At 45.5% G+C, this 24,451-nt stretch overlaps 1 protein-coding gene across 2 annotated transcripts in view; it reads right to left on the bottom strand.

Moving 5' to 3' along the window:
- Positions 1 to 24,451, bottom strand: part of CHD9 (chromodomain helicase DNA binding protein 9) — a 2,123,706-nt gene that overhangs the window by 1,177,972 nt on the left and 921,283 nt on the right. For both annotated transcript variants that reach the window (XM_078670246.1, XM_078670247.1), the window contains exon 19: positions 3,150 to 3,345. In XM_078670246.1, coding sequence (XP_078526372.1) covers positions 3,150 to 3,345 — 196 coding nt within the window. The remainder of the gene's footprint in view (positions 1 to 3,149; positions 3,346 to 24,451) is intronic.

The following is a 24,451-nucleotide window of genomic DNA, read 5'->3' as shown; positions in this document are numbered from 1 at the left end:
GAAGCGTCTAGCAGTTTTGACTCTGTCTGGAGGTGGGACATCACCGGAGGATTAGGAGTTGGCCCGCTTCCTAGCATTGGCCACTACTAGGGAATCTAAGGGGAGTTGACCTTCAATGTAGGTGGGATCATTAGGGGCCGGTTTATATATTTTATCAACCAGAGGATTGAGAATCCTGGTCCTCACGGGGTCCTTGAAGATGTGGGGAGCATGTTTAATGACATCTTTAAGCATGGGTAATGTTTGTACTGTCCTTTGTGAAAGTGCAAAAGTGTCCACCAGGAAGTCCTCCTCTGTGGGGTCTGAATGCATTTGCACGCCATGATATTGGGCAGCCTTATCAATGAGCTGACTAAAACCATTATTGTGATCTGGGGGATATGGTCTGGTTGGGAATGCCTCTGGATCAGGAAGGTCTGGAGGATCTACAGGGTGACTGTAGTCATCCCATGTGTCCTGTAGTATGTCAGTGTCATCATCAGGATCATTGAAGGGGTCATTATTTCCACCACCACCCCTTAGGTCATCATCAACCTGTGGTGGGGAGTATGGAGGAAGTATAGGAGACTTTGGAGGGGAGAAAGGCTCAGTAGGAAGAACAGGAGAGGAGGGTCTAAATGGTGAAGCTGCAGTCTTTTTTCTTCACAGGCACCTCAGGAATGTGTGGGGTGTCGAATTTTCTTTTGTTCGAGGGGGTACTGATAATATGGCCTGTTTTAGGGTCCACATGCAGAATTTACTGTTTTGGATCGATGGGATCTGGTAGTAGCAGTTCCTCCTCGGCGTGTGCTTTCGGCACCAATTTTTGGGGTTCGCGACGTGGTTTGTGTGGAGCCTTTGAAGGGGTTTTATGTCCTTTGGCTTCGGTGTCCAATCAGATATGTTTTTCGGATTCCAAGGTTTGAGGTGTCTTCGGTTCCGAGGCCTTTTGGTTTTTCGGTGCCGAAGTACTTGGCGCTGAGGTCTTTTTAACGAAGGCGGGACATGTTCCTGTTTTCGGTACCAACTGTGCTTTTGGGACACTGATGTGCGGCTTGCTCAGTCCCGAGCCGCCGGAAGGCTTTTCTTTTGTCTTCAGAGCCGGGCCCGGGGCATGGCTTCTAAAGTGTTCTTTAGGTCTCGACTAAGGCCTTCAGACGAAGTTTTGACCGGACCCTTCTTTTTGGGTGGGGTAGGGTCAGGGGCAGTTGTACTCGCTCGTTGACCTGGAGTGATGTGGCCATCAGAGTCGTCTTCATCCGCCTGGGATACAATGTAGAGCTCCTCTCAATCCTCTGCCTCTGGGACGTCGAGGCCTTCATTGAAGATATCTTCTGGCATCGGTGCTGATCGTTGTGCCATGACGTGTCGTCGAGCCCGGCGATCACGGATAGCTTTCTTGGATCAAAAAGAGGCGCAGGTCTGGCAATGTTTGCTTCATGTTCAGGCGAGCGACAAAGGTTGCAGACCTTGTGATGGTCGCTGTGTGGAAATTTAGCTCCACACTGGGGGCATTTTTTAAATGGAGACCTTTCCATTAGCCATAGGCCCGAATGGTGGCGATAGGCCAGCGGCCCGCGTCGACGACCGTAACCGGGGGATTCTAGAGTTATCGCGTCGAGGCACGCGAACAAAACAATACTGTAGATTTGTGATTTTTGCACATCGAAGAGGTTTGGAAACACGGTATCGAACCGGAGAGCTGAAGTTACATCTGTACCCGATGGCGCAAAACAAAATCTAAGGATGGAGTCGATGCCCATGCGCACTATTGTCCAAGGGAGGAGTCATCTATCTCGTGACTACAAAGACGTCTTCAAAGACAACAACAAAGTGCAAGCATACGAGCCCAACACCAGATGGCTATCTATGCAAAACTATGAATTCTGCAGCTCATATGCCTCGAACATTGGCTTTTTAAAGATTAATGTATGTCAGCAGTTGAGCCAAACCCAAATTTTCAGTTCTCACAGCTGGAATATAACGAGCTTTCTAGAGCTGTGATATCCCTTCCAGGTGAGTATTTGCGCTTTATAAACAAAATAAATAAAATGAGTATCTATCAGATTGCACTTGCCCTGACATAGGGTTTACAAATCGGGTGTAACAATACCACTAATTTTATATTACTGGTCTGAAAGCATTCTTTATTTCAAATATCGGGCATTCTGATTGATGCTGAGCTAGCAATAGTTTCACTGGACCACTTTTCAAACTTTTAAGTGGTGCAAGAATAAATCATGGTCTTGGCTCAATTACTTGGCAAAAGGTGAACAAAATGTGGATTACTAAGTAAAGTAGCTTCTATATACGAATCATTTATATTCCGATTTGCAGCCCTCAAAAACTCATGAAGTGCATCCTGTGTGCCTTCCGTGGGTTACATAGCAGGGAGGATCAACATTTTGAACTTGATAAGCGCTCAATGAGTAAAGCTTTGAAAAATATTTTTCACACGCGAATAACATTTTAAACATTTCGTCTGTTCACAAAGCAATCTCTGGAAAAAGGTTTTAAAGCAGCTGGCAGAGCTGCTGTAGTTTATAAGGCCATTAGAACTTTCAATGTAAGTATATACCATTGAGAAACTATGTCACCCTTTAATTACACGAAGAAAAAAGCAACTAAGGATTATTTTACTTTAGTTGCAAACATCAACCTTGATACAATGTTGCAGATGCAATCCAGGTGCCCAGAGTCTGTCGTACCTTGATGAACAGACGTCCACTGCACAGATTCAGTGTGGTCCCCACATCCGATTCGCACACACATTCTATAGCAGAACCCACTCTCCAATGGGAGATGGAATGTCAGCTATTCTCGCTGGGTGACGGTAAGATTAGTATTCGAGTAGCAATTTGTAAAGGTTGAGATTCAAAGAACTAAAATGTCTGGCAAAGTTAACAAAGTTGACATATTTAGCTGCACTTTTTCATTTGACTAAACATAAATTAAGGCATTCCTTACCTTACCCCATGGTACTCGAAAGTAATGGGTAAAGGATCAAACTGTGTTAAGTCAAACTGCATAAGTCAGACTCAGACCAATGAGTTATAGTGAAAATACTTACTTCAATTAAGTGAACAATGAAGTGCAATGGTTCTAGTTCTAAAAAACAAATATAAACAACTTTTCACAAACCTATAACTAACATATTGCTGCATGTTTACCTGCAGGTCATTTTGTGGATTCCAGTCAGAGTCAAAAATAATGCAAGTATCTGCTGCAGTCAAATTGATCCCCAGCCCTCCAGCTCTGGTACACAGAAGGAACACAAACCGATCGGAGTCAGGTTTACTAAAGCGATCTATAGCAGCCTGTCGCAGGTTTCCTCTGACTCTTCCATCAATTCTTTCATACAGATACCTACATGGTGTAGAAACAAAGTTATCGGGAGAAACTACATTATAATCTTACCCCTAACAGTAGATCCTCTTAAGGTTTTGTGTTATTCCCTTTTATGAAGGTATTCTTAGGGAAAACAAGGCAACTAGCTTAAATAAAAAGAAATCTGACATTTCTTAAATTAGCCTCTGAAATGAGGGGATCCAAAACTGACAATTAATATTAAAGAAAGACATAATGGAACTATTTCAAATCACTGAACAATGATTAATTACTGTACATTACTATAAAATGGGTTTTCTGCATAGCACCTTGCATACCATGGCATGCTATTTAGCATTATTTCAAGACATCAGGTTAGAATTCTGGAACATTTCATTATCTCTGTATGTAACCTCTCTCTGTTACTTATGGGATACATTTCGAACTGCCATACTAACATCACATAGGCTTTTAGACCACCTGTTGAACACTTTAGCTACAATCCTTGATTCAGCTCAGAAACAGTAAAAGTGTCAAACTGGAAAAGTACTGAATTGCGACTGTTAAAGAGAAGGTTAGATTTGTTACCAGAATGAAAATGCTACAGAAATGCAAAAATGGCCCTCTAACATTAGTTTAAGAAAGCAACAAAGAACAAGCTACTTACTTTTGGTAACAATGTATCTGGTAGAGACATATTAGTTGTAAATTCTTTACCTTACAGTTTTCCCCAGGAGTCCATCTGCATCCCAGAGACTTAAGTAGCAGTACCTCTGCGTGTCTGTAGGTGGCATTGGTCAGCTCTGCGTCTGTCGCCGCCGTCTTGGGTGCTGGAATGGGCCAGCAGGACCTATATAGACGCCGCCCATGCTACGGTCAGTTCTTAGCACTACTTCGACGCTAGCAGCACAGAGCCATGAAAGACACTGAGGCACTGACCACTGGGCTTGTCCAAGCAAGGCCCTGTAGAGAAGCCCCTATCAAATCGGCACCAAAGGTAAGTAATTTGTTCCTCTGATAGACACTTTTAGTTGTTAGCTTAGAATAGATACCCAGCAATACCATTCCCGGAGGAGGGTCTGAGAACCAAGATCACACCAGAAGTTCTGGAGGACACAACAGGCAAAGTACCTGTCCCTTCGGACTTGGGTGTCCAGGCAGTAGTGCCTGGTAAACATGTGCAGGGATGCCCACATCGCTACCTGACAGATATCAAGGAGTGGGACTTTTTGTGCTAACACAGTTGTTGCCACAGTAGCTCTAGTGGAGTGAGCACGCAACCCCACAAGAGGTTCCTTTTTAACCAATGCATAGTATATTTTAATGCAGAGGACAACCCATCAAGAGATGATCCCTTTTTACTTAGCCCGTCCTTTTTTGGTGCCCACATAACCAATGAAGATTTGATCAACTACCCGGAAGTCTTAGTTATGATCAAGATAAAAAGACAACGCACATTTGCGGTCAAGACGGTTAAGTTTCAGTAGGAAAGTGCTCCTTTTTGCATGGTTGCCCCCCACTTTTTGCCCGACATCTGATGCAACTTGACTAGATGTGCTTTGGGTTCCTGCCAATCAGGTTCCAAGGACCTGTGTTCTTTCCCAAAACTGTACCTTTGTAACCACAATTGGCACATCTCTGGCCACAGGTTATCGCCTTTTTAAAAGGTACCATGGCTAACAAGGGCACTGTGACCAGGGAATGCCTATAAGGGCTGCAGCACCTATTATACCACTCTTTGAGGCCCTGAACATAAACACCCACACACTGTCATTGCAGGCAGAGTGTTTGTGTGCAAACAGAAGTGAAGAGTTGACATGGCACACATTGCGGTATGCCATGCCTGCAACCCACTGTCTGGGGCCTAGGTAAGTCCCCCCTCTTACAGAGTGCATAAGCCAACAGGTAACGGTACAGTGGCATGAGCCCTGTACACATACAGTGTCTAAGTCCATTCTTAAACAATGTCAAGTGCACTAAAGCCATAAAGAGTATATGGTCTGGGAGTTGGTCATTAGAAACTCCACAGCTCCACAATGGCTTTACTGAAACCCATGAAGTTTGGTAGGAAACTTTTCAGCACAATAAACCCACACTGATGTTAGTGTGAGAGTTAATGTAAAATTCACTCAGAGGGCCTCTTAGATACGCCCCCTGAAATACGACCAGGTCTGGCGTGGTTCCTGAGTGGATACCCACCATATGCCACCACCAGCCAGGTTTCTGGACCTCAGAGTAGAGGGCCTCCATTTTCGGGGTCCATAAACAAAGCCCTTCTTGGGCAGAGGTGTCATGCCTCTTCCCCAAAAAAGTGCCAAGTCAAGGTAGGGGAAGCTTCAAAGGCCTGCTGCCTTCGTAAGCTGTCCCTACCTTTTGATGCCACCAGAACCTGGCTCCCACTGGCTCCGACTCCCACTTTGGGCAGGAGAATTGGCGTGAAAACCAAGTTAGGAGGAGAGGTGTGCCCACCTTTGCCAACCCTGAGGTTGGGGAGGCGAGGTGAAGTACATATCTCAGTCCTCTCCATCTTGAAGATGAGGGAACCCAGCCAATAAGGGAGAGCCCCATGCCCCCTTCCCACTGGAGTGTGGCATAATAGGAGGTGTACCGGCCCCCAAGGAAAAAACGCATTGGTCCCAACCTGCACATCCATTTAACACCAATACATGTAGTATTTAAGGACAACCCTGAACCTTGCCTCCTCAGATTTGAGGAAAAAAGAAGAAACTAAGAGCTGTGCTAACTCAACAAGAAGACGACACAAACTGCTTAGGCCCAAGCCCTAACCGCCTGTTTCAACGCTAACCTGCCTACACCAGCAACTCCAACGAACAAGTTACTTACCTTTGGCTACAATATATCGGTAAGAGACATATATTAGTTCTAGATTCCTTAATTTAGAATTAGCCCCAGGTGTCAGACTAGATCCGGAAAATTTTGTCTCAATAGTACCCCTGCAAGTCAGTAGGAGGCGTCGTCGACTGCTGTATTTACTTAGATGCCGCGCAAGCACGCTGACATCAGTTCTTTTACACGACATTTCACGCCAGAAGCGCAGAGCCATGCAAGACACTGACCATTGTTGCACAAAACTAGGGCCCTGAAAGGAAGTCCCTTACTCTATAAGTCAGTTCGTAAAACGGGGAGGATAGGTGGGGCGGTAAGGAATCCATAATCAATATATGTCTCTTACAGATATATTGTTACCGAAGGTAAGTAACTTGTTCATCTGAAAGAATTTTAGTTATAGATTACTTACTTTAGAATAGATACCCCGGCAATACCTACCCTGGAGGTGGGTCTGCAAACTAAGTTCACACCAAAAAGTCCTGGAGAACTGAACTGCCAAAGGAGCCGTCTCTCCGGACTTGACTATCCAGGAAGTAATATTTAGTGAACGTGTGCAGAGGTGCCCACGTTGCTTCCTGGCAGATATCAACGAGGGGGACTCCACTCCCCAAAGAGGGGAGAGGGGTTGGCCTAACGGCTAAGGCGCTCGACCTCGGACCTGGGGATCTGGGTTCGAGTCTCGGTATAGACGCCAATAACCCCCTGTGATTCTGGGCAAATCACTCAATCTCCCCGTGCCTAAAAAAAAAAATAAATGAAAGTGTGTAACTGGTGCTATGTAAAGCGCTCTGATAACTGATTCGGTTCGGTTCTAGTTCGCGCTATATAAAACTCCCAAAAACAAAAAAAAAAAAGTAGTGGCTACGGTCGCCCAGGTGGAATGGGTGCGCAGTCCTACCGGAAGCTCCTTTTTCACCAAGGAGAAACAGATCTTAATGCAAAGGACGACCCATCGAGAGAAGGTCTGTTTTTGCATGGCCCGACCTTACTTGGCACCAGCATAACCAACAAAGTGTTGATCGTCCACCCAGAATTGTGATACAAATAAAACAATAACGCACGTTTTGGATCCAGGCGGTGGAGTCACGCCTCCTCCTTGGAAGGATACGGGGCGGGAAGAAAGTGGGCAAAGTGAAGGTCTGTCCAATGTGGAAAGAGGTAACCACTTTGGGGAAAAAAGGTCTAGTTCGAAGGACAACCTTGTCTGGATGGACAGCAAGGAAAGGAGGTTTAGAGGATAGAGCCTGAAGCTAACTCACCCTGCAAGCATTAGTGAAGGCAACCAGAAAGGCAGTCTTTAAGGTCAAAAGTCTGTGAGGACAATTATGTAGTGGCTCGAAAGGAGCACACATAAGGTAAGTTAAGACCAGATTCAAGTCCCACCGGGGCATTATGAAAGGAATAGGAGGAAAGAGGTGAGCAATGCCCTTAAGAAACCTATTTACAATAGGGAACTTGAAAAGAGAAAGCTGATCAGGAAGGGGAAGAAAGGCCGAAATGGCCAAAAGGCAACCTTTAAGGGTGCCCAGAGCAGAGCCCAGCTGGGCAAAAGAACTAATGGAGAGAAGAACCTCAGAAAGAGGGGCAGACAGAGGATCCACAGCCTTTGCTGTGCACCATGTCACAAATTTGTTCCAACTAAAGGCGTATACTGTTTCAGTTGATGGATGCCAAGATAATATTACAGACTTCGGGAGGAAGGTCAAAAGTTGTCAACCGGCGCCGCTCAATCTCCACGCAAGGAGGTGAAGGCTGGACAGGTTCGGGTGAATGACCATCCCTGCTGCTGCGAAGGAATATCATCCCAAAGGGGCAGTCTGATCGAGGGTTGATGGTCATTTTCAAAAGCTCGGGATACTAGACTCTTCGGGCCCAGTCCGGAGCAACAAGAATGACTTTGGTCCGGTCGCGATTGATCTTCAGCACTCTGGGCGGAAGTGGTATAGACGGAAAGGCGTATAGAAGACCGGAACTCCACTCGCAACGAAAAGCGTAGCCGAGTGAGTGCAGCCTTGGAAATTCCCACATGCAGAACTGCTGACATTGCATGTTCTCGTCGGTGGCAAATAGATCTAACCAAGACTCTCCTCACTGCTGAAAGAGACCTTGCACCACCTCCGAGTGAAGACGCCATTCATGATCCATCATGCACCTGCGGCTGAGTTTATCCGCCCTGATTTTCAGAGAACCTGCCAGGTGGTAAACCACCAGAGACATGTCCTGATGTTCCAGCAACGTCCAAAGGTGGAGAGCATCTTGACACAGGATCCACGACCCCACCCTGCCCTATTTGTTGCAGTACCAAATGGCAGTGTTGCTGTCCGTGAACACCTGCACAACCCTTCCATTGACAGAAGGAAGGAATGCCTTCAGTGCAAGACGAATCGCCCGAAGCTCCAGAAGATTGATGTGGAGCCCAGACTCTGCCAGAGACCGGAGGCCTCGGATCGCCGCCTCTCCCATGTTGCCGCCCCATTCCAGAAGTCATGCATCTGTCGGGTCTGGTTGGGGAAGGGAGCAGGATATGCTGTTGACCCAATCCTTGTGCTTAAGCCACCACTGCAATTGGTGTGCAGTGCGCTCCGAGATCTGAACGACATCTGGAACATTACACTGATGCTGCACTACTGGAACTTCAGGTCCCACTGCCGAGCCCACATATGCCATCTGGCCGATGCACCAGCAGGATACAGGAGGCCATGAGGCACGGCAGCCTCAGGGTCATTCTCACCGAGATCTGGGATAGAGGCTGAAACATCGGTATCATAGCCCGAATATCCCAGACTCGCTGCTCAGGAGGATAGGCCCAAAACTGCGCTCTATCCAGAACTGCTCAGATGAAAAGGAGGTTCTGAGAAGGAATCAGATGCGACTTTGGCACGTTGATAGTGAACCCCAGCGAGTGCAGGAGGTCCGTTGTTGTCTGGAGGCAGGAGACAACAGCCTGGGGCGACCCAGCCTTCAACAGCCAGTCGTCGAGATAAGGGGAAGAATGGAACCCCTGATCTGCGCAGATCAGCTGCGACCACTGTCACTTTCGTGAACACCCGAGGGGAGCTGGTAGGCCAAAGGGGAGCACAGTAAACTGAAAATGCTTGTGGCCTACCGTTAACCATAGGCAACGCCTGTGGGCTGGTAGGAAGGGGATGTGGAAATAAGCATCCGGCAAGTCCAACGTTACCATCCAGCCTCCATGGTCGAGGGCAGACAGGACCTGAGCTAATGTCAACATTTTGAACTCTGCCTTCCGGAGGAAACGGTTGACGTTCCCGATATCCAAGATAGGATGCAGGCCTTTGCCCTTCTTGGGTACCAGGAAGTAGTGGGAGTAACAAACACAAGCTACTTCTGGGACAGGGACTCGCTCGATAGCTCATTTGGCCAAAAGAGCTGTAACTTTCTGATGGAGAAGGGCTAAGTTATCCTCCAACATGCAACGGAGTGTTGGTGGCATGGAGGGAGAGGTAGTCTTGAAGGAGAGGGAGAGGTAGTCTTGAAGGAGAGGGAGAGGTAGTCTTGAAGGGGAGGGAGAGGTAGTCTTGAAGGGAAGGGGAGGGGAGCGAGTAGCCCCTTCAGACTATCAGCAAAACCTACCTGTCTGACGTGATCTTGTGCCAGAGAGGGAGGTGATGGCAGACCCTGCCACCCACCGGCAACTGCTGGCCTTGAAAGGTCGGACTAGGAAGGTTTGGAGGCTGTTACAGAGGGAGCATAGGTGGACTGGCCCACATGCTGGCTCCCAGAACCACGCCCCCAGCCGCGCAGAGGCTGGGTGGCTTGTGCCGGCCTGCAGCCCTGGGTGGAACGTGGTGGGGAACCCCTTCCGTAGCAATGAAAGGGGTGAAAGGCAGACTGAAGGGGGCGAGTAGTGGCAGCGAGGCCTAAGGATCTGGCCGTAGCTCTAAAGTCCTTGAAGCGATCAATCGCATTGTCCGCCTTGTCGCCAAAGAGGCGACGGCCTTCAAAGGGCATGTCCAAAAGGGTTGATAGGACATCCCGGAGAAGCCAGTGGACCTCAGCCAGGCATAGCACCTCATAGATACTGATGTAGGGCGAACTTAGCTTTGTCACCACCCTCTGCACCCGCACCGGAGAACACGGCCTGGGCCTCCTCCGGGCACTGTAGCAGCACTTGTGCAACCGTGTCCCACACAGAATGGGTGTACCTGCCCAAGAGACATGCAATATTCACCGACCACAGTCCTTAGCTGGAAACATCTTCCCAAGATGGTCTAGCTTCATGGAGTCCCTATCTGGGGGAGCAGAAGGGAACACGCCTTTGGATGCTGAGGCTTGGACCCCAAGCTCTCGGAGGTAGGGTGTTGGGAGCGGTAAGTTGGGTCACCCGGGGCCAGGCGGTGGCATCAGGCAATCATCCTGTCCACAGGCAATCATCCTGTCCACAGGAGCCCCTGTGCTGGGCTTGGACCAAGTGCCCAGAAGGATCTCAGTAAGGGCCTGATTGAACAGCGGCAGGGGCTCCGAAGAGGCGGCTACCGGCTGAAGCACCTCAGTCAGTTAGTCCTGACTGCCACTGTAGGACGTTCAAGGCCTCTGTAGTGTAGTTCCTATATTCCCAATAGGCTCTGCGCATTGGAATAATATAGACAGCAGTATAGACGTAGGACTGAGGTCATCTAGGTCTCTACTGACTATATTAGACTTAAGGTTTGACAGCTAGCTCAGAGGTCACTAGAAACTTTCTCGAATAAACGAGGAGGAGTTTAACCTCCCTGGATAGACAAGAAGGGATTAGTTTCTGACAACCATAAAACATGACAACTTTGCTCCCCCAGAATGAGAGTGTATCTCTAGAGTCGTGTGAAAACAAAAGACAACTATTTCACTCAGTCAAGTGTGCATACTTAGTTTCACCAGAGTGCAGAGAAAAGAGAGATGGGCGTTTTCAATAAAAGGTGTAATTTATTGAGCAGTCTTCTTTCTCATGCGAGAGAAATGAATTGCCACAATTGCAATACTCATAGTAAAGTAAAGTGCGTACAGTAAAAGGAGGATTATAAAATACTGTAAATGCATTGATATGGTTTCTTAGCCATATGGGAATTTAAAATAGATAAAATATATACATACATATATACATTGACTAACGTACTCAACTGGTGCTTCTAAATACGCCTATCCCGGTGTACCTGACCTAAGCCTAAAACGTGGGAAGGAGTAAGTAAGTAGCAGTTTAAGTTAAGTTGGTTTTGCCAAGAATCTGACTCAAGAATTCTCTTTAAGGGTTTAGTCAGTTCCGTACCTGGGTAATAGAAAGCTGCCAAGCCATGTCTTCCCTGGACCGGAAACAAGCTTCCGAGGTCCGGTTTCTGGCATTCCAGCCGTCTTCAGCCCAGCTGGCTTGAATCTCGTCTGAGCATACCCTGCCACACTTATGGCGGCCAAAAGCGGTACAAAAGGGGGTGGTGATGGACGGAGCATCTGAATCAATCAAACACTCACACCCAGTCAAAAGATCTGGGTTTAATCCATCACCGTTCGTTAGCCCACTCTGCCACCCCAGTTCAGACATGGCTATATGCAAATCAGTCTGACTCTGTGCCTCATGGGAACAGTCCAGCCCGAACTGCCAAGCCATGTCTTCCCTGGACCGGAAACAAGCTTCCGAGGACCAGTTTCTGGCATTCCCGCCGTCTTCAGCCCGGCTTGCTTGAATCCAGTGGCAAAGTGAGCAAGGGACTCACGTCTGAGCATACCCTGCCACACTTATGGCGGCCAAAAGCGGTACAAAAGGGGGTGGTGATGGACGGAGCATCTGAATCAATCAAACACTCTCACCCAGTCAAAAGATCTGGGTTTAATCCATCACCGTTCTTTAGCCCACTCTGCCACCCCAGTTCAGACATGGCTATATGCAAATCAGTCTGACCCTGTGCCTCATGGGAACAGTCCAGCCCGAACTGCCAAGCCATGTCTTCCCTGGACCGGAAACAAGCTTCCCAGGAGCGGTTTCTGGCATTCCAGGCGTCTTCAGCCCGGCTTGCTTGAATCCAGTGGCAAAGTGAGCAAGGGACTCACGTCTGAGCATACCCTGCCACACTTATGGCGGCCAAAAGCGGTACAAAAGGGGGTGGTGATGGACGGAGCATCTGAATCAATCAAACACTCACACCCAGTCAAAAGATCTGGGTTTAATACCTTGACACAGAAGTATACCGCTTAGTGATCGTTTACAATTGTTACCACTAAGAAATACATTCTTTTTCTTTTCACTATAACGTGTTTGTGTAAGGCAATTTCCATGATGACTTAATGTACCCTTTACCCAACCTTTCATACTGGCCCGCTGGTATATATTCTTGACAGTATTTAAATTGGAAAGTCGTTATCGGAATTGTTATTATCACGTGTATTATCCATTCAATGACAGGTCTTTCTAACATTGTCAATGGTAATCTCTCAAGTTTTTCAATGCTCAGAATCGTATAGTCTGCTCCTTTTTGTGCCAAACTGATTTGTTTATCAGTAAGGTTAAAGATAGAGAATAATGACGTTGTGTTGATTAAACGCCATGGTACGTAGCCTGAACGCAGATTTTGCAACGTCCAGCCAAGCTGTACAATAGAACGTAATTGGGACTGACCATGTTGTAACATTAGTAAGTCCTGCTCTATTATATCAATAGCAGATGATACAATACTGTCCAGTGAATATATTCTGGAGGACAGAGTCATTAACCCATTGTCCACAACAGAAAGTGATTTTTCCAAATTAACACGATCAATTTCTCGTATTTTTTCTGCTGTTTCAATTTGTGTTTCTTTCCAAGCTTCGTTGTATGCAGCATATATACCGGCCGCTATGAAACTTTTTTGACGCTGTTTGCGTCGTCCCATTATGAAATCACGCAAGTCAGCACCGTCTTTAAGTAAAGTCAAGTGTTCCTTAATTTCTGCCAGTGTGGATTTCTGTAGCCATTCGAGGCAGAGTTTTCCTACACTGTATGTTGTAACTATCCCTGGATGTTGTCTCTGGGAGTATCTAGGGTCTGGCCTGGTCAATTTGAACCCCTGTATTTTGTTCAGGAATCTATCTTGACAGTTATTTGTGTCTGTGGGCCAGATCAACCATTTTTTCCAATCAGGATGTGTTCTGTTTTGGTTAAAAATATGGGATATGTCTATCTCAACATCTGTAGTGCTATTACTGTCAGGTGTTGGCTTTGGAATAGACGGTTTGTTTAAGTCTTTAATTTTGGCTAGGCCAAGACAGGTCGTCTGTTGAATTGTGTCATTCAAGAATATAATTTGTTCTGGGATCATGCAGGCTCTAAATAATGATTCTAAACCTTGGACCTGCCAATCTTTGGTACCCCAGATGGTTTTTGTTTCAATGTTGTTCTTCCAAAAATCAAAACCAAATGTAGTCATTTTTTCATAAAATGTTTCCGAATAGATTAATTTAGTGTTTGTCAGCATTGTTTTCATCCCGGTCTTATTTAACAGTTTGAAATAAAACGTTTCTGCTTCACTTGTGTTGAACCCTGAGAAGTATGGGAATTTCTCATAAAATGTTTTCGAACTACCTTTTGGTGGAGTTGCACAATGTTCCCATTGATTATAATTTAAAACATTTCTAGGCTGAGCAGATTTATGCAAATAATGGTGTGCAAAGTGATTGTAGCAGTACATTTCTTCATACTTAGATGAACCCTGTAAGTAATCATGTTCTGTAAATTGTGCTGACATTACTAAATCTGACATCATATCATTAATACTTTCAAAGTCCCAATCATCAGAGAATGTGCTCGGTTTTAGAAAGTCACTTAATGAAACCTTAAATTGGTGTGGATATTTCAAGAGCTCGACCGGGCCATAGATTTCGTAATCAGTTTTTTCCCAAGCTACCCCACCGGGTATTGGATTGGCTGTGACATTCACTGATGATAGTTCTCTTTTCTCGATGTGAGATGACTTGTGTGGCTTTAGGACCAAGTTGATGTTCTGACTTGCTGTGTCCATTGTACTGTATTTTCCCTCAATGAATTTTCCCAAACAAAGAACCATGATGAGCCAAAGCAGGAGGAAAAGTACACCTAACACAATCCAAAATTCAATCCATTGAGAAATCAGATAGGTTTCTTCGAGTTGATGATAGAGTTCAGTTAATTTGTCTTTCAAAGTTTTTGTTGTTGGCGTTTCTTCAGGTTCGCTTGGATCCTCAGAAAAGTAATCGAAATTGATGAAGTAGCCAGATGCAGTTCTGTCAATTGTTGGAATCGCTTCCGGATTTTCATTTGCTTTTGGAATTCTGTTTGTTTCATTAGCATAGTCTGAGGCTACATCGTTGTAGACAGATGTTTCTTGACGAACTGTTGTAATTTGGTTTTTAAGAGGCATAAGTTCCATGGCTTTGTTGGATAGTCCTTTTTTATTCACTGCAGGTTTATCAAATGTGATTAGTCTCTCAGTTTGAACCTCTTGTATTGTAGCAAATTTTGGTATTCTGCGATTGTGGTTTACCAGGTTGATGGATAAAACTCGGTTCTCCTTTTTACCAGCAATGGGCGGTAGTACAACTGATCTTGTTCCGCTGACAGCTAAGACAGGTACTGCTTTTCTGTAAGAAGGCCCAAATTCCTTCTTCACCGCGATCTTCTCTCTGACCAGATCCCCAATCTTTGGAATCCAGACAGGCCTTGCTGGGACAGGTGGTTTATGTTCAGTGGCTGTTGGCTGCTGTTTTAACTTTACGTTGCTCAGGCCTTTTCTTGTTTCATTTAAGTCCTGTAAAATAGCCAAACGATCTTTGATATCAAAGCATTTTTCTTCTACCACTGAAGTCTGACTATCAAGGTCCTGAATATGCATTCTAGTCCCGAACAATAGTTCGTACGGACTGAAACCTTTTAGAGAATTTCTTGGCAGATTATTAAGACTACGTTGGACACTTGTTAAATGTTGGACCCACACATCACCCGAACCTAATACCCTTGCCGTTATAGATTGCTTTATGTCTCGGTTTTTTCTTTCCGCAATCCCATTTCCCTCAGGATGGAAGGGACAAGAGTACCGCAATGCAATGCCCATGCTGGTCATGGCCTCCTTATAAGCTCGAGAGCTAGAAGCAGGACCCTGGTCAGAATGTAGCATGACAATTGCGTATGTGCCGATATAGACTCGCAAATTTTTTATAACAGTTCTGGCGTCAGCCAAGCGCTGGTGTCTGTATTTTAAGTGAATCTAGTCTTAAAAAATATTAATGGGTCGCTGGATTTTGCGTGTAGATAGCCTTATGCTAACTACAAGAAGGGACACGGCAATACTCCGGTCGGTTCGCCGCTGCGATCTCTGTTGCAGTTCGGACAGCTCATTGCAAATTTGTAATGTTGCAGGCTCATCACCAGTATTCCGATTGTAAATCTTTCAGAGATTCCTTGATCTTTAGGTGCCTTAGACCCAATCCCATGTGTGCGTCTGCTATTAAAAAGACTCTCCTGTTCGTGTTTGGAATTACTCTATCCCCCCACTCCAGGGATTCAAGCAAAAGGAACGGAGTTTGCATCGATTATGTATGTATAATTGAGTAGATAGTTCACGGGTAGTGCTGCACAGTCGCCTTTTGAGGACGTTTTTTACCGCCAGCATGGTTTCCCGTCTATGTATTTTTCTGAACGCTTTTTTGTGGCTACGGAAGCCGGATTAGTTGCTTCCGCTGTGGCTGTGTCAGCCAATGAATTCCCTGCAACGTGAACGCCATCACGCTGATGACTCAGTGAATGTATCACGTGAGTTTTTTGTAGTTCTTTCTGTAAAAGAACTACCTGTTCCCAAAGCCGTTTATGCTTTATTGTGGCACCTGTGTCATCTTTGTAACCGTTTAGAACCCAGTTCTGCATGTCATTATTGTAAGACTTGACGCAGTAATGCGAATCGCACACTATTAGCATCGGGAATTCGCGAACGGCATTTTCAAGCGCCATCTTCAAAGATCTTATTTTAGCTCGCTGAGCCGAACATTTTCTCAGTGATTCAGTTTTTGTGATTTGTGGTCTGAATTTACCACAGCGCCAGCGACCTTTAACAATCGCGCACGCAGCGTTGTAGGATTTTTTCTCTACATCGTAATGTTGTGCAAATCTGTCCATGTAGATTACACATGTGTACTGTTCGAGAGGCAGAATTTTGATTGGCAGAGGATATTCTTCTTCATATGTTAAGTCTTTCAGTTTTTTCATGTTCGGGTCAAAATAGTATTTCACTTTTTCTGTAGCAAAAGAATTTTCCCATTGTATCCATTTAGGATCTAATGCCACGGTAGTTAAATTGCGTGGACTTGTTAATGCCTCGAAGGCTGATTCTGCTGTTAAAACAGTTATACTTTTGCCTTCGGCTTGGGCTCTTTCTTTTGCTACAGCTGTTTGAAACGCATTTACAATGTTTTCCGCAAGACTGAATGATTTTTCAGCTTGTGTGTACAAATGTGATTTGTAAGCTATTGGTACCGTTTCTCCCTCATTAGAGGTCAGGTACGTGAATCCGCATCTTCCTGGGATGACTCTGATTACAAGGTTGCGTGTGTTATCGCGAGTTTGCAATTTTGTTTTAGCCAACATGTCTGTTTGCAATGATCTCAAAATTTCTGTGTTTTTTAGTCCAATTGATTGGTTTAAAATCAGGTTTTATTAGTTCATAGAGAGGTTTAACCCTCTCTGCATAATTTAGAATGTAAGTTCTTCCGAAATTCAGGAAACCTAGTATTGATTGTAAGTTCTTCAGCGTTTTTGGTGCTTGGAGTACAGCGCATTTCTCTAAGAAATTGTCTGCTAGGCTTTTGCCTTCACTTGATAATTCATATCCTAAAAACAGGACTGTTAGATGGGGAATTCGTGACTTTTTAAAGTTGAATTTGTAACCCTCGGCTTCGAACCCAAGTATTATGGTGTTCACTCTTTTCAAGTGAGTATCCAGGTCATCATCTGTGAGATAGATGTCATCGACATAAGATAATGCCTCATCATCATATATTTGTAGTAACTCTGTTACTCTTGCTGAGAATAATCCTGGGCTATTCTTGAATCCCTGTGGGAGTCGACAGAAATTTTCTGCAAACCCATTATTGAGAAAGCGGTCAAATACCTGCTTTCAGGTGCAATGTTTTGACAAAAGAATCCATTAGAGATGTCTAATGTTGTTTTGTATTTTTTGCGCACGATGTTATTCATTAGTGATGCACTGTGTGAATTTTGTACTGCAAAAGTTTTGCAACATGAGTTAAGGTGTCTGTAGTCCAAAACTAGACGATATGAATCGTCTGGCTTGGAGACAGGAAACAAAGGATTGTTAATTTGTGAGGTGCATGTTTCAATCACCCCCTGGTATTCAAGTTGATCTAAGATCTCCCTGACTTGTTTTTTAGCTTCTTGCTTAATTGGGTAATGTCTTTGTGCAGTAGGTTGACATTTTAACTGGATTTTGTGAGTAGGAGAGTCCTCATCCCATCCTACATGATTTTTATATAATGCAGGAGCTTGGGCTACTGCCCATTTTCTTGCATATGTATATTTTCCATGAATTGGAATATGATTTGAGAAGGCAGGCATAATCATTTCTTCGCCATGAGGGCACTCCCTGAAACTCTGGTGGCCAGTCTTTCTCAGCTAAAAGGATGTCATAGCCTTTCGAAAGGTTATCCCAAAATAGACCCCTTACTTTTCTAGTCTTATCTCCCTCTATACGTAATGTTATTTCGTATATTTTATGAGGTTCGCTAACTCTGGTATCTGCAGTTTCCACCTGAATGTATTCATTCATGTCCACTGTCTCCAGAAGATTCATCAGGATCTTGCGAGCTATTGTCACTTCTGCTGCGCTGTCTAGCATTGTCTGGGCCCATTCTCCGTTTTTCAGCTGTGTCCTCAGTATCCTCGGCATGTTTAATTATTTTAATACTGGCTACCTTCTTTCTTGGAAATTGTAATTTTTTACTTTGAGCAGGTTCCTTGTCTTTGGACTTGACGTGCTCTTCCCTGTGTTCTGACCGTCCTCTTCTTTCCGATTTCTGCGAGGAAGTCTGAAAAGATAGAGAGGGACGTGTATCAATATCTTGATATCTATCAGGTTTCTTCAAATTATCCCTATTTCTAAGGTTGTATCTTTTCTCAGAGGGCTCCCTCTGGGGAGACTTGTGTCCTTGGCTTGGAGATCTTTCTCTCCGTCGAGGAGACCTTCCTCTGGACTGGAATCTTTTTTCTTTGGGAGTGGATTGTTTATTTCCATCCCAGCTCTTTTTTGGAGTGTTTAGATTATTTTTAATAAATATCTTTTCAGGATTTTCAGTTAGTTGGGGTTTTACCGGTTTCCCACCCAAACTATCTCTACCTAGTTCTTCATAGTATTTTTCTATGATTCTGGCAAGTTCAATTGGTTGGTCTGCTATATCTGTTTCTTTCAATTTCTGGCGGATCGCCACAGATGCTGCTTCTCCTTTTATGTTGGCTAATAAAATAGCCGAGACCTGCTTGAAGTCTTTCAGTAATTTCATACCCAGAGTTAAAGCAGGTTCTGGACCGTATTCATTTTGAATCTGTCGTAGCACATCTGGTATTATCGCCATAGACGGAACACCATGTGTTTTTGTGTAGATGGAAGCAAAGACTGTGCCCCAAGTGTCACAGTCCTCCACATGTGGTGCGATCCCCATTGGAAGGCAGATAGTCAGAATTCTGTGTTTCTTAGTAGGGGTAGTATCCGGAAATACTGCCTCTATTTGAGTGATTTTTTGTGCTAACCAGAATAGAATTTGTTCCCATTTTGCGGGTACTTTACCAAGACGTGATTGTATGTTCTGTGGTGTAATTTTGTTTGTGTTCCCCTGATGAGGGGTCAGCTGTGGAATGTTAATAGCTGGTTGGACTGTTGAAGTCCGCATTACATATTGGACTAATTGTCTATGTATTTTAATCAGTATTTTTAGCAGGGCTAAAAGTTCCCGATCTGACATTTTTTCTATGTCTGGATGTAGTGTGTAGCTGACTAGAACCGGCCACGTCGCTCCTGGTCTACCTAGTGGACCGAGCCTGGTGATGTGATTATTATGTTTCAGGGCGCCTTTAAACCAGAGCAGGTGCTCTTGGTATTTTAATGGGATTTCCACCTCCTCGTAAGGAGTGTACTCTTCCGGAGGTTCCTCTATTTTGTAATAGTGGAAGTCGTGTGTGACAGCGTTTGCTGCTGGAAAGTTTATCCATGAATAGAATACCTCTGTCTGCCGATATTCGTGTGCCTCAATTACGAATATGACTGTACCACCTCTTGGTGTCAGTCGTTTTCTATAAGTTTAATAGTTATAGTTTTTCGCATGTTGACCGGAATGAGTATAGCATCCGGGTCATTTTGTTGGAGACTTGTGTCATCCGCTAGGAGTTGAGCTGCTATTCTAGCTGCCTCCCTTTCGTCATCACTTTCTCCCATTTTACTGACAGAAAGGTTTTCGTTGCAGATCAAGTTTCAAGGAAACAAAGATTAGGTGCACAATCTTTTGGAACACTGTATCCTTCAACGTTGACTAAACCAAAAACTATACATAGAAATCTCTTCCTACTAAGTTCTGGCGGATTTTAACCTTTTACCCACTCCAGACGTCTTTTGGAGTATTTACGGGAAAAAGGGTCTGTGTGAAAAAGCACGACTGAGTTACTCTAACGTTTTGCGTTAGATTTATCGCCTTACCAAGCGCCATGTAGTGTAGTTCCTATATTCCCAATAGGCTCTGCGCATTGGAATAATATAGACAGCAGTATAGACGTAGGACTGAGGTCATCTAGGTCTCTACTGACTATATTAGACTTAAGGTTTGCCAGCTAGCTCAGAGGTCACTAGAAACTTTCTCAAATAAACGAGGAGTTTAACCTCCCCGGATAGACAAGATGGGATTAGCTTCTGACAACCATAAAACATGACAACTTTGCTCCCCCAGAATGAGAGTGTATATCTAGAGTCATGTGAAAACAAAAGACAGCTATTTCACTCAGTCAAGTGTGCATACTTAGTTTCACCAGAGTGCAGAGAAAAGAGAGACGGGCGTTTTCAATAAAAGGTGTAATTTATTGAGCAGTCTTCTTTCTCATGCGAGAGAAATGAATTGCCACAATTGCAATACTCATAGTTAAGTAAAGTGCGTACAGTAAAAGGAGGATTATAAAATAATACTGTAAAAGCATTGATATGGTTTCTTAGCAATATGATACTTTAAAATAGATAAAATATATACATACATATATACATTGACTAACAAACTCAACAGGTGCTTCTAAATAAACCCTACCCCGGTGTACCTGACCTAAGCCTAATACGTGGGAAGGAGTAAGTAAGTAGCAGTTTAAGTTAAGTTTGTTTTGCCAAGAATCTGACTCAAGAATTCTCTTGAAGGGTTTAGTCAGTTCCGTACCTGGGTAATAGAAAGCAGGAGGTCTTGTATCTCTCTCTCAGGACTCGATATCCCAGTAACCTGCGAAGGTATCTGGAAACACCGGAGCTGGATTTCTCGGCAGGAGAAAAGACAGCGTCTCTCTCAGTGCGTCAAAGGGGAGGGGCAGCGTCCGTGGGCTCTCGCATCAGCTGGGCTCTCGGGCAAGTAGATAGCTGCTCTGCTCCAAAACCACCACCGTGTGTTTGCTTACGGTAACGTTGGTATATTTATACCTGAAAGGTACCGGGTTTGACGTAAGGTTGGACATAAGACGTCAATAAAGATGTCACTAAGAACTGGCCGTTCTTACAGTGCTTTACAGGAGTTCTAGGACGAAATCAAAACAAAAGCAAGGGGGATTTCCCAGGTTGCTGGAGGTTTGGTTTGTTTAGAGAACTCGTTGTGCTTTCTAGGAGTCCGGGGAAGTAGCCTTGCCTAACGTGACTGCATGGGCTACGACTAAAATATTGATATGATTCTTATGCCTTTATAGGGATATTATTGATTATAACCGTACAAGGGCATAAAATAGAAATATCGATTTAGGTTCCTAGATAAAAACACAATACCTCAGCCACCCTATGCAACACCAAAGTGTAGGGGGGGCTCCCTCCTCCATGGCCATGGTAGGGGGAGAAAGCATACCAAGGACTAGAGAGGTATCCAGACGACTGGCCCCACCCAACTCCTCTCTCCAGGCCGGCTCTTCTAGCTGGTCTGCCAGAGGGCCAACAGACCCCTCCCAGTATTCCTCACCCTCCTCTGGTTGCCACTCAGTACAATAATGAACGCCAGGGTAAAACAGTGGTACAAAAGTACCGGTCGGCACCAGTACCGACGCCGGTCTGGCTCCGTGTCAAAGTCAAGCGGGAGGCCAGGGTCGACGCCGGCCAGGGACACAACCGGCGTCGGAGGTGGCCGAGGCGTTGTCGGAGTAGTCTGTAAGAGAGGAGGTGTCGCATGGTCGACCGGCGCCGATCCGGATCCAGGTCTGGACCACTGATGGCCCTGCGGGGCCAAGACCAGAGCCGCCGGCATCAAAGGCCTAGAGCCCCTAGGCAAGTCCATGGGGTCCAAAGGCACTCCGGCGGAGTCAGGCTGCCGAAAAATGGAGTGGAGGGCTTCGTAAAATACACAAAGCTGGGCAGGGGATGCTCCGACTCCCAGGAATCTTGGGAAGCTCGGAGCAGTCACAGTAGGTTCCGTAGGCAGAGCCAAGGGACAACAACGTTCTGCATCCCCCATTGCGTCTGCCGACGGACAGGGAGAAGGCAAAGAAGGACGGTGCTTCTTTGCCTTCTTCTTGCGCTTCGACTTTCCCGATGACGAAGACTTCGAGGAGGAATGATGATGGTGATTCCACTACCGGTCCTGCGACCTCCCTCTCGACCAGGGCCTCAAGCTTTCAGGACTGCTCCCACAAAGACTGTGGGTTCATGGCCTGACAGAGCATGACTTCGGGTCGTGGTCGCGCTCCAGGCACCAGAGGCACACTAGGTTCGGGTCCATGACCGACATCAACTTGTGACAGGGGTTACAAGGCTTGAAGCCGGTCAGACGAGGGGACATCCCTACGTGCACCAGGAGTTGTACTAGAAAAAGATGTCGACAAAAAGTCGAAAAAGTGTTAGTCAAAAAATGACAAAGGGTACTGCTCTCTACAGATCTGCCCTGGTTGGTGCAGAAAAAGAAAGTACTGACGTCAGCACGCAGGGGTTTCGAAGTAGATATCGCAACATTATCCCGGTGATCATAACGTCAACCGCGGAGTCGAGCGGTGCCACCTACTGACATTGCGGGTACTGCTGAGAAAAAATTATCTGGATCCAGCCTGACGCCTGGGGGTAATTCTAAGGTAAAGAATCTATAACTAATAGTCTCTTTCAGATATGTTCAGCAGCCACCCAGAACCGGGAGAACGTGCCCTGCGTCCATCTTAAAGACTTTCTCCTGTGAGCACTGGATTTGCTCAACAAAGACTCTCCCACAGAATCCAGATCCAAGAGGATCCACAATTTTGCACCACTCTGAACCAGAAACCCACGGCCCGAGTTTGAGTGGCCCAACACTAAAAAGAGGTCACCCCAGCTATCCTGACCTGGAATCTGGTGATCCCGACCTCCCTCTAGCAGACGCCTGCATCCTCATACTGAAGGGTCCCCCCAACCATAGCAGGTAAGAAGCCAAGACGCCAAAAGACACCCCTGCGCCCAACGCCCCACAGCCTTGGGTGGCACAATGAACGATGTCCAGACATTCCCCAAGAACCCAACTTAACTCTTACAGCCAGTGGTTGCCTCCAGGAAGCCTCCCTGACTCAGCCTAAAGCATCTTTTCCGAAACGGAAATCTCCATTAAAATCCACAGGGCTCCGGACGTTCCCTTGGCACACTCCATGCAGATGGTAGTAGAGCTCCTGTGCGGACTGTTGACCCCCACAGTGCCGATCCTAACCCCAGGTGCTTTGTTACCACACCTGAGTGACCTGCTCTTAAACAGCCCTTGACCGAAGGCATCCTTTGCCCCAATGGCTAAAGAGCCAATGCACACTGCACCCGGCTGCCCCAGTGCCGCTGGTGGTGCTATGTAAGTGCCTATCGGGACCTTTGGGAATTATAGTCCTAACCCCCAAAACTCATACTAGTAAGTCAATTAAATACCTGAAAACTGTTAACACTCTTTTTCTCGCAGGAACCAATGTTACAAGTTCTCTATTCCTAAAAATGCCTTTGTTGACCCGTGCGAGAGAAAAGTAACTGTACCTTAAACATGAAAAAGTCTTACACACTTTGTCTTGTAGGATCCACGGAGTGATACCTAGGCATATCACCCAGAGTCGATGATGTAATCCAAAAGTAATGTAAAAGTAATCAAGTAATTTCTATGCCATTTTAACTGCATTTAAAGCATATACAAGCCTTTTTTATACTTACCTAATTGGTCTGGATTCTGTCTGAGAGTGTGTAATCAGTCCTTGATTGAGTGAATACAATAAACGCTAAACACCCCCTCCTGATAAGTCTAACTGCTCAACCACACTACCACAAAGGCAGCTGTTATACTTCTGGAGATCCCCTGGACTCTGTGCTCACTATACCTTACTTTCGTATAGTATATACAGAGCAAGCTTCCTACAGTCTCTCCTCCTCCTTGGAGTGATGCGGAGGGAGTAAAAGGTGTGAAGGGTGATGGATAGTCCTACATGAAAGGGCGTGAGCACTTTTTTAAGGAATAATGCTTTTGTTCGAAGCAACACTTTATCCGGATGGACAGAAAGATAAAGAGGCTTGGAAGATAGAGCTGGAAGGTTGCCAACTGCAAGCAGAGGAGAAGGCAATAAGGAAGCAGTTTTTAAAGTCAGCCAGCCTGAGAAGATGAATATGAAGAGGCTCAAAAGGAGCACACAAAAGAAAGGTTAAAAACAGATTTAACTCCCATTGGGGCATTATGAAAGGAGACGGAGAAAACAAGTGCGTAAGGCCCTTAAAGAGAGATAACCTTTTAGGGTGCCCAAAGCAGATCCCTGCTGGGCCAAAGTAAGTATGTACAAGAGAACCTCTGACAGAGGGGAAGAAAGGGTGTCAAAAGCATTTACTGTGCACCATACCACAAATTTGATCCATCTACAGGTGTATTCCATTTTAGTGGAGGGATGCCTGCCGGCCAAGATGGCATCACAGACTTTGTGTGGAACATCGTAAGGTGTCAAGAGCAGACGTTCAATCTCCATGCAAGTTGGTGGAGACTGGACAAGTTCGGGAGAAGAACCGTCCCCTGCTGCTGCGAAAGAAGATCCTCCCGAAGGGGCAGTCTGATCAGAGCATCAATGGCCATGCTAGGAAGGTCGGAATACCAGACTATACGA

The sequence above is a fragment of the Lissotriton helveticus genome, chromosome 12, assembly GCF_964261635.1.
Source record: "Lissotriton helveticus chromosome 12, aLisHel1.1, whole genome shotgun sequence".
In the NCBI taxonomy this organism is placed as follows: Eukaryota; Metazoa; Chordata; class Amphibia; order Caudata; family Salamandridae; genus Lissotriton; species Lissotriton helveticus.
This window is presented reverse-complemented; position numbering and strand designations above follow the sequence as displayed.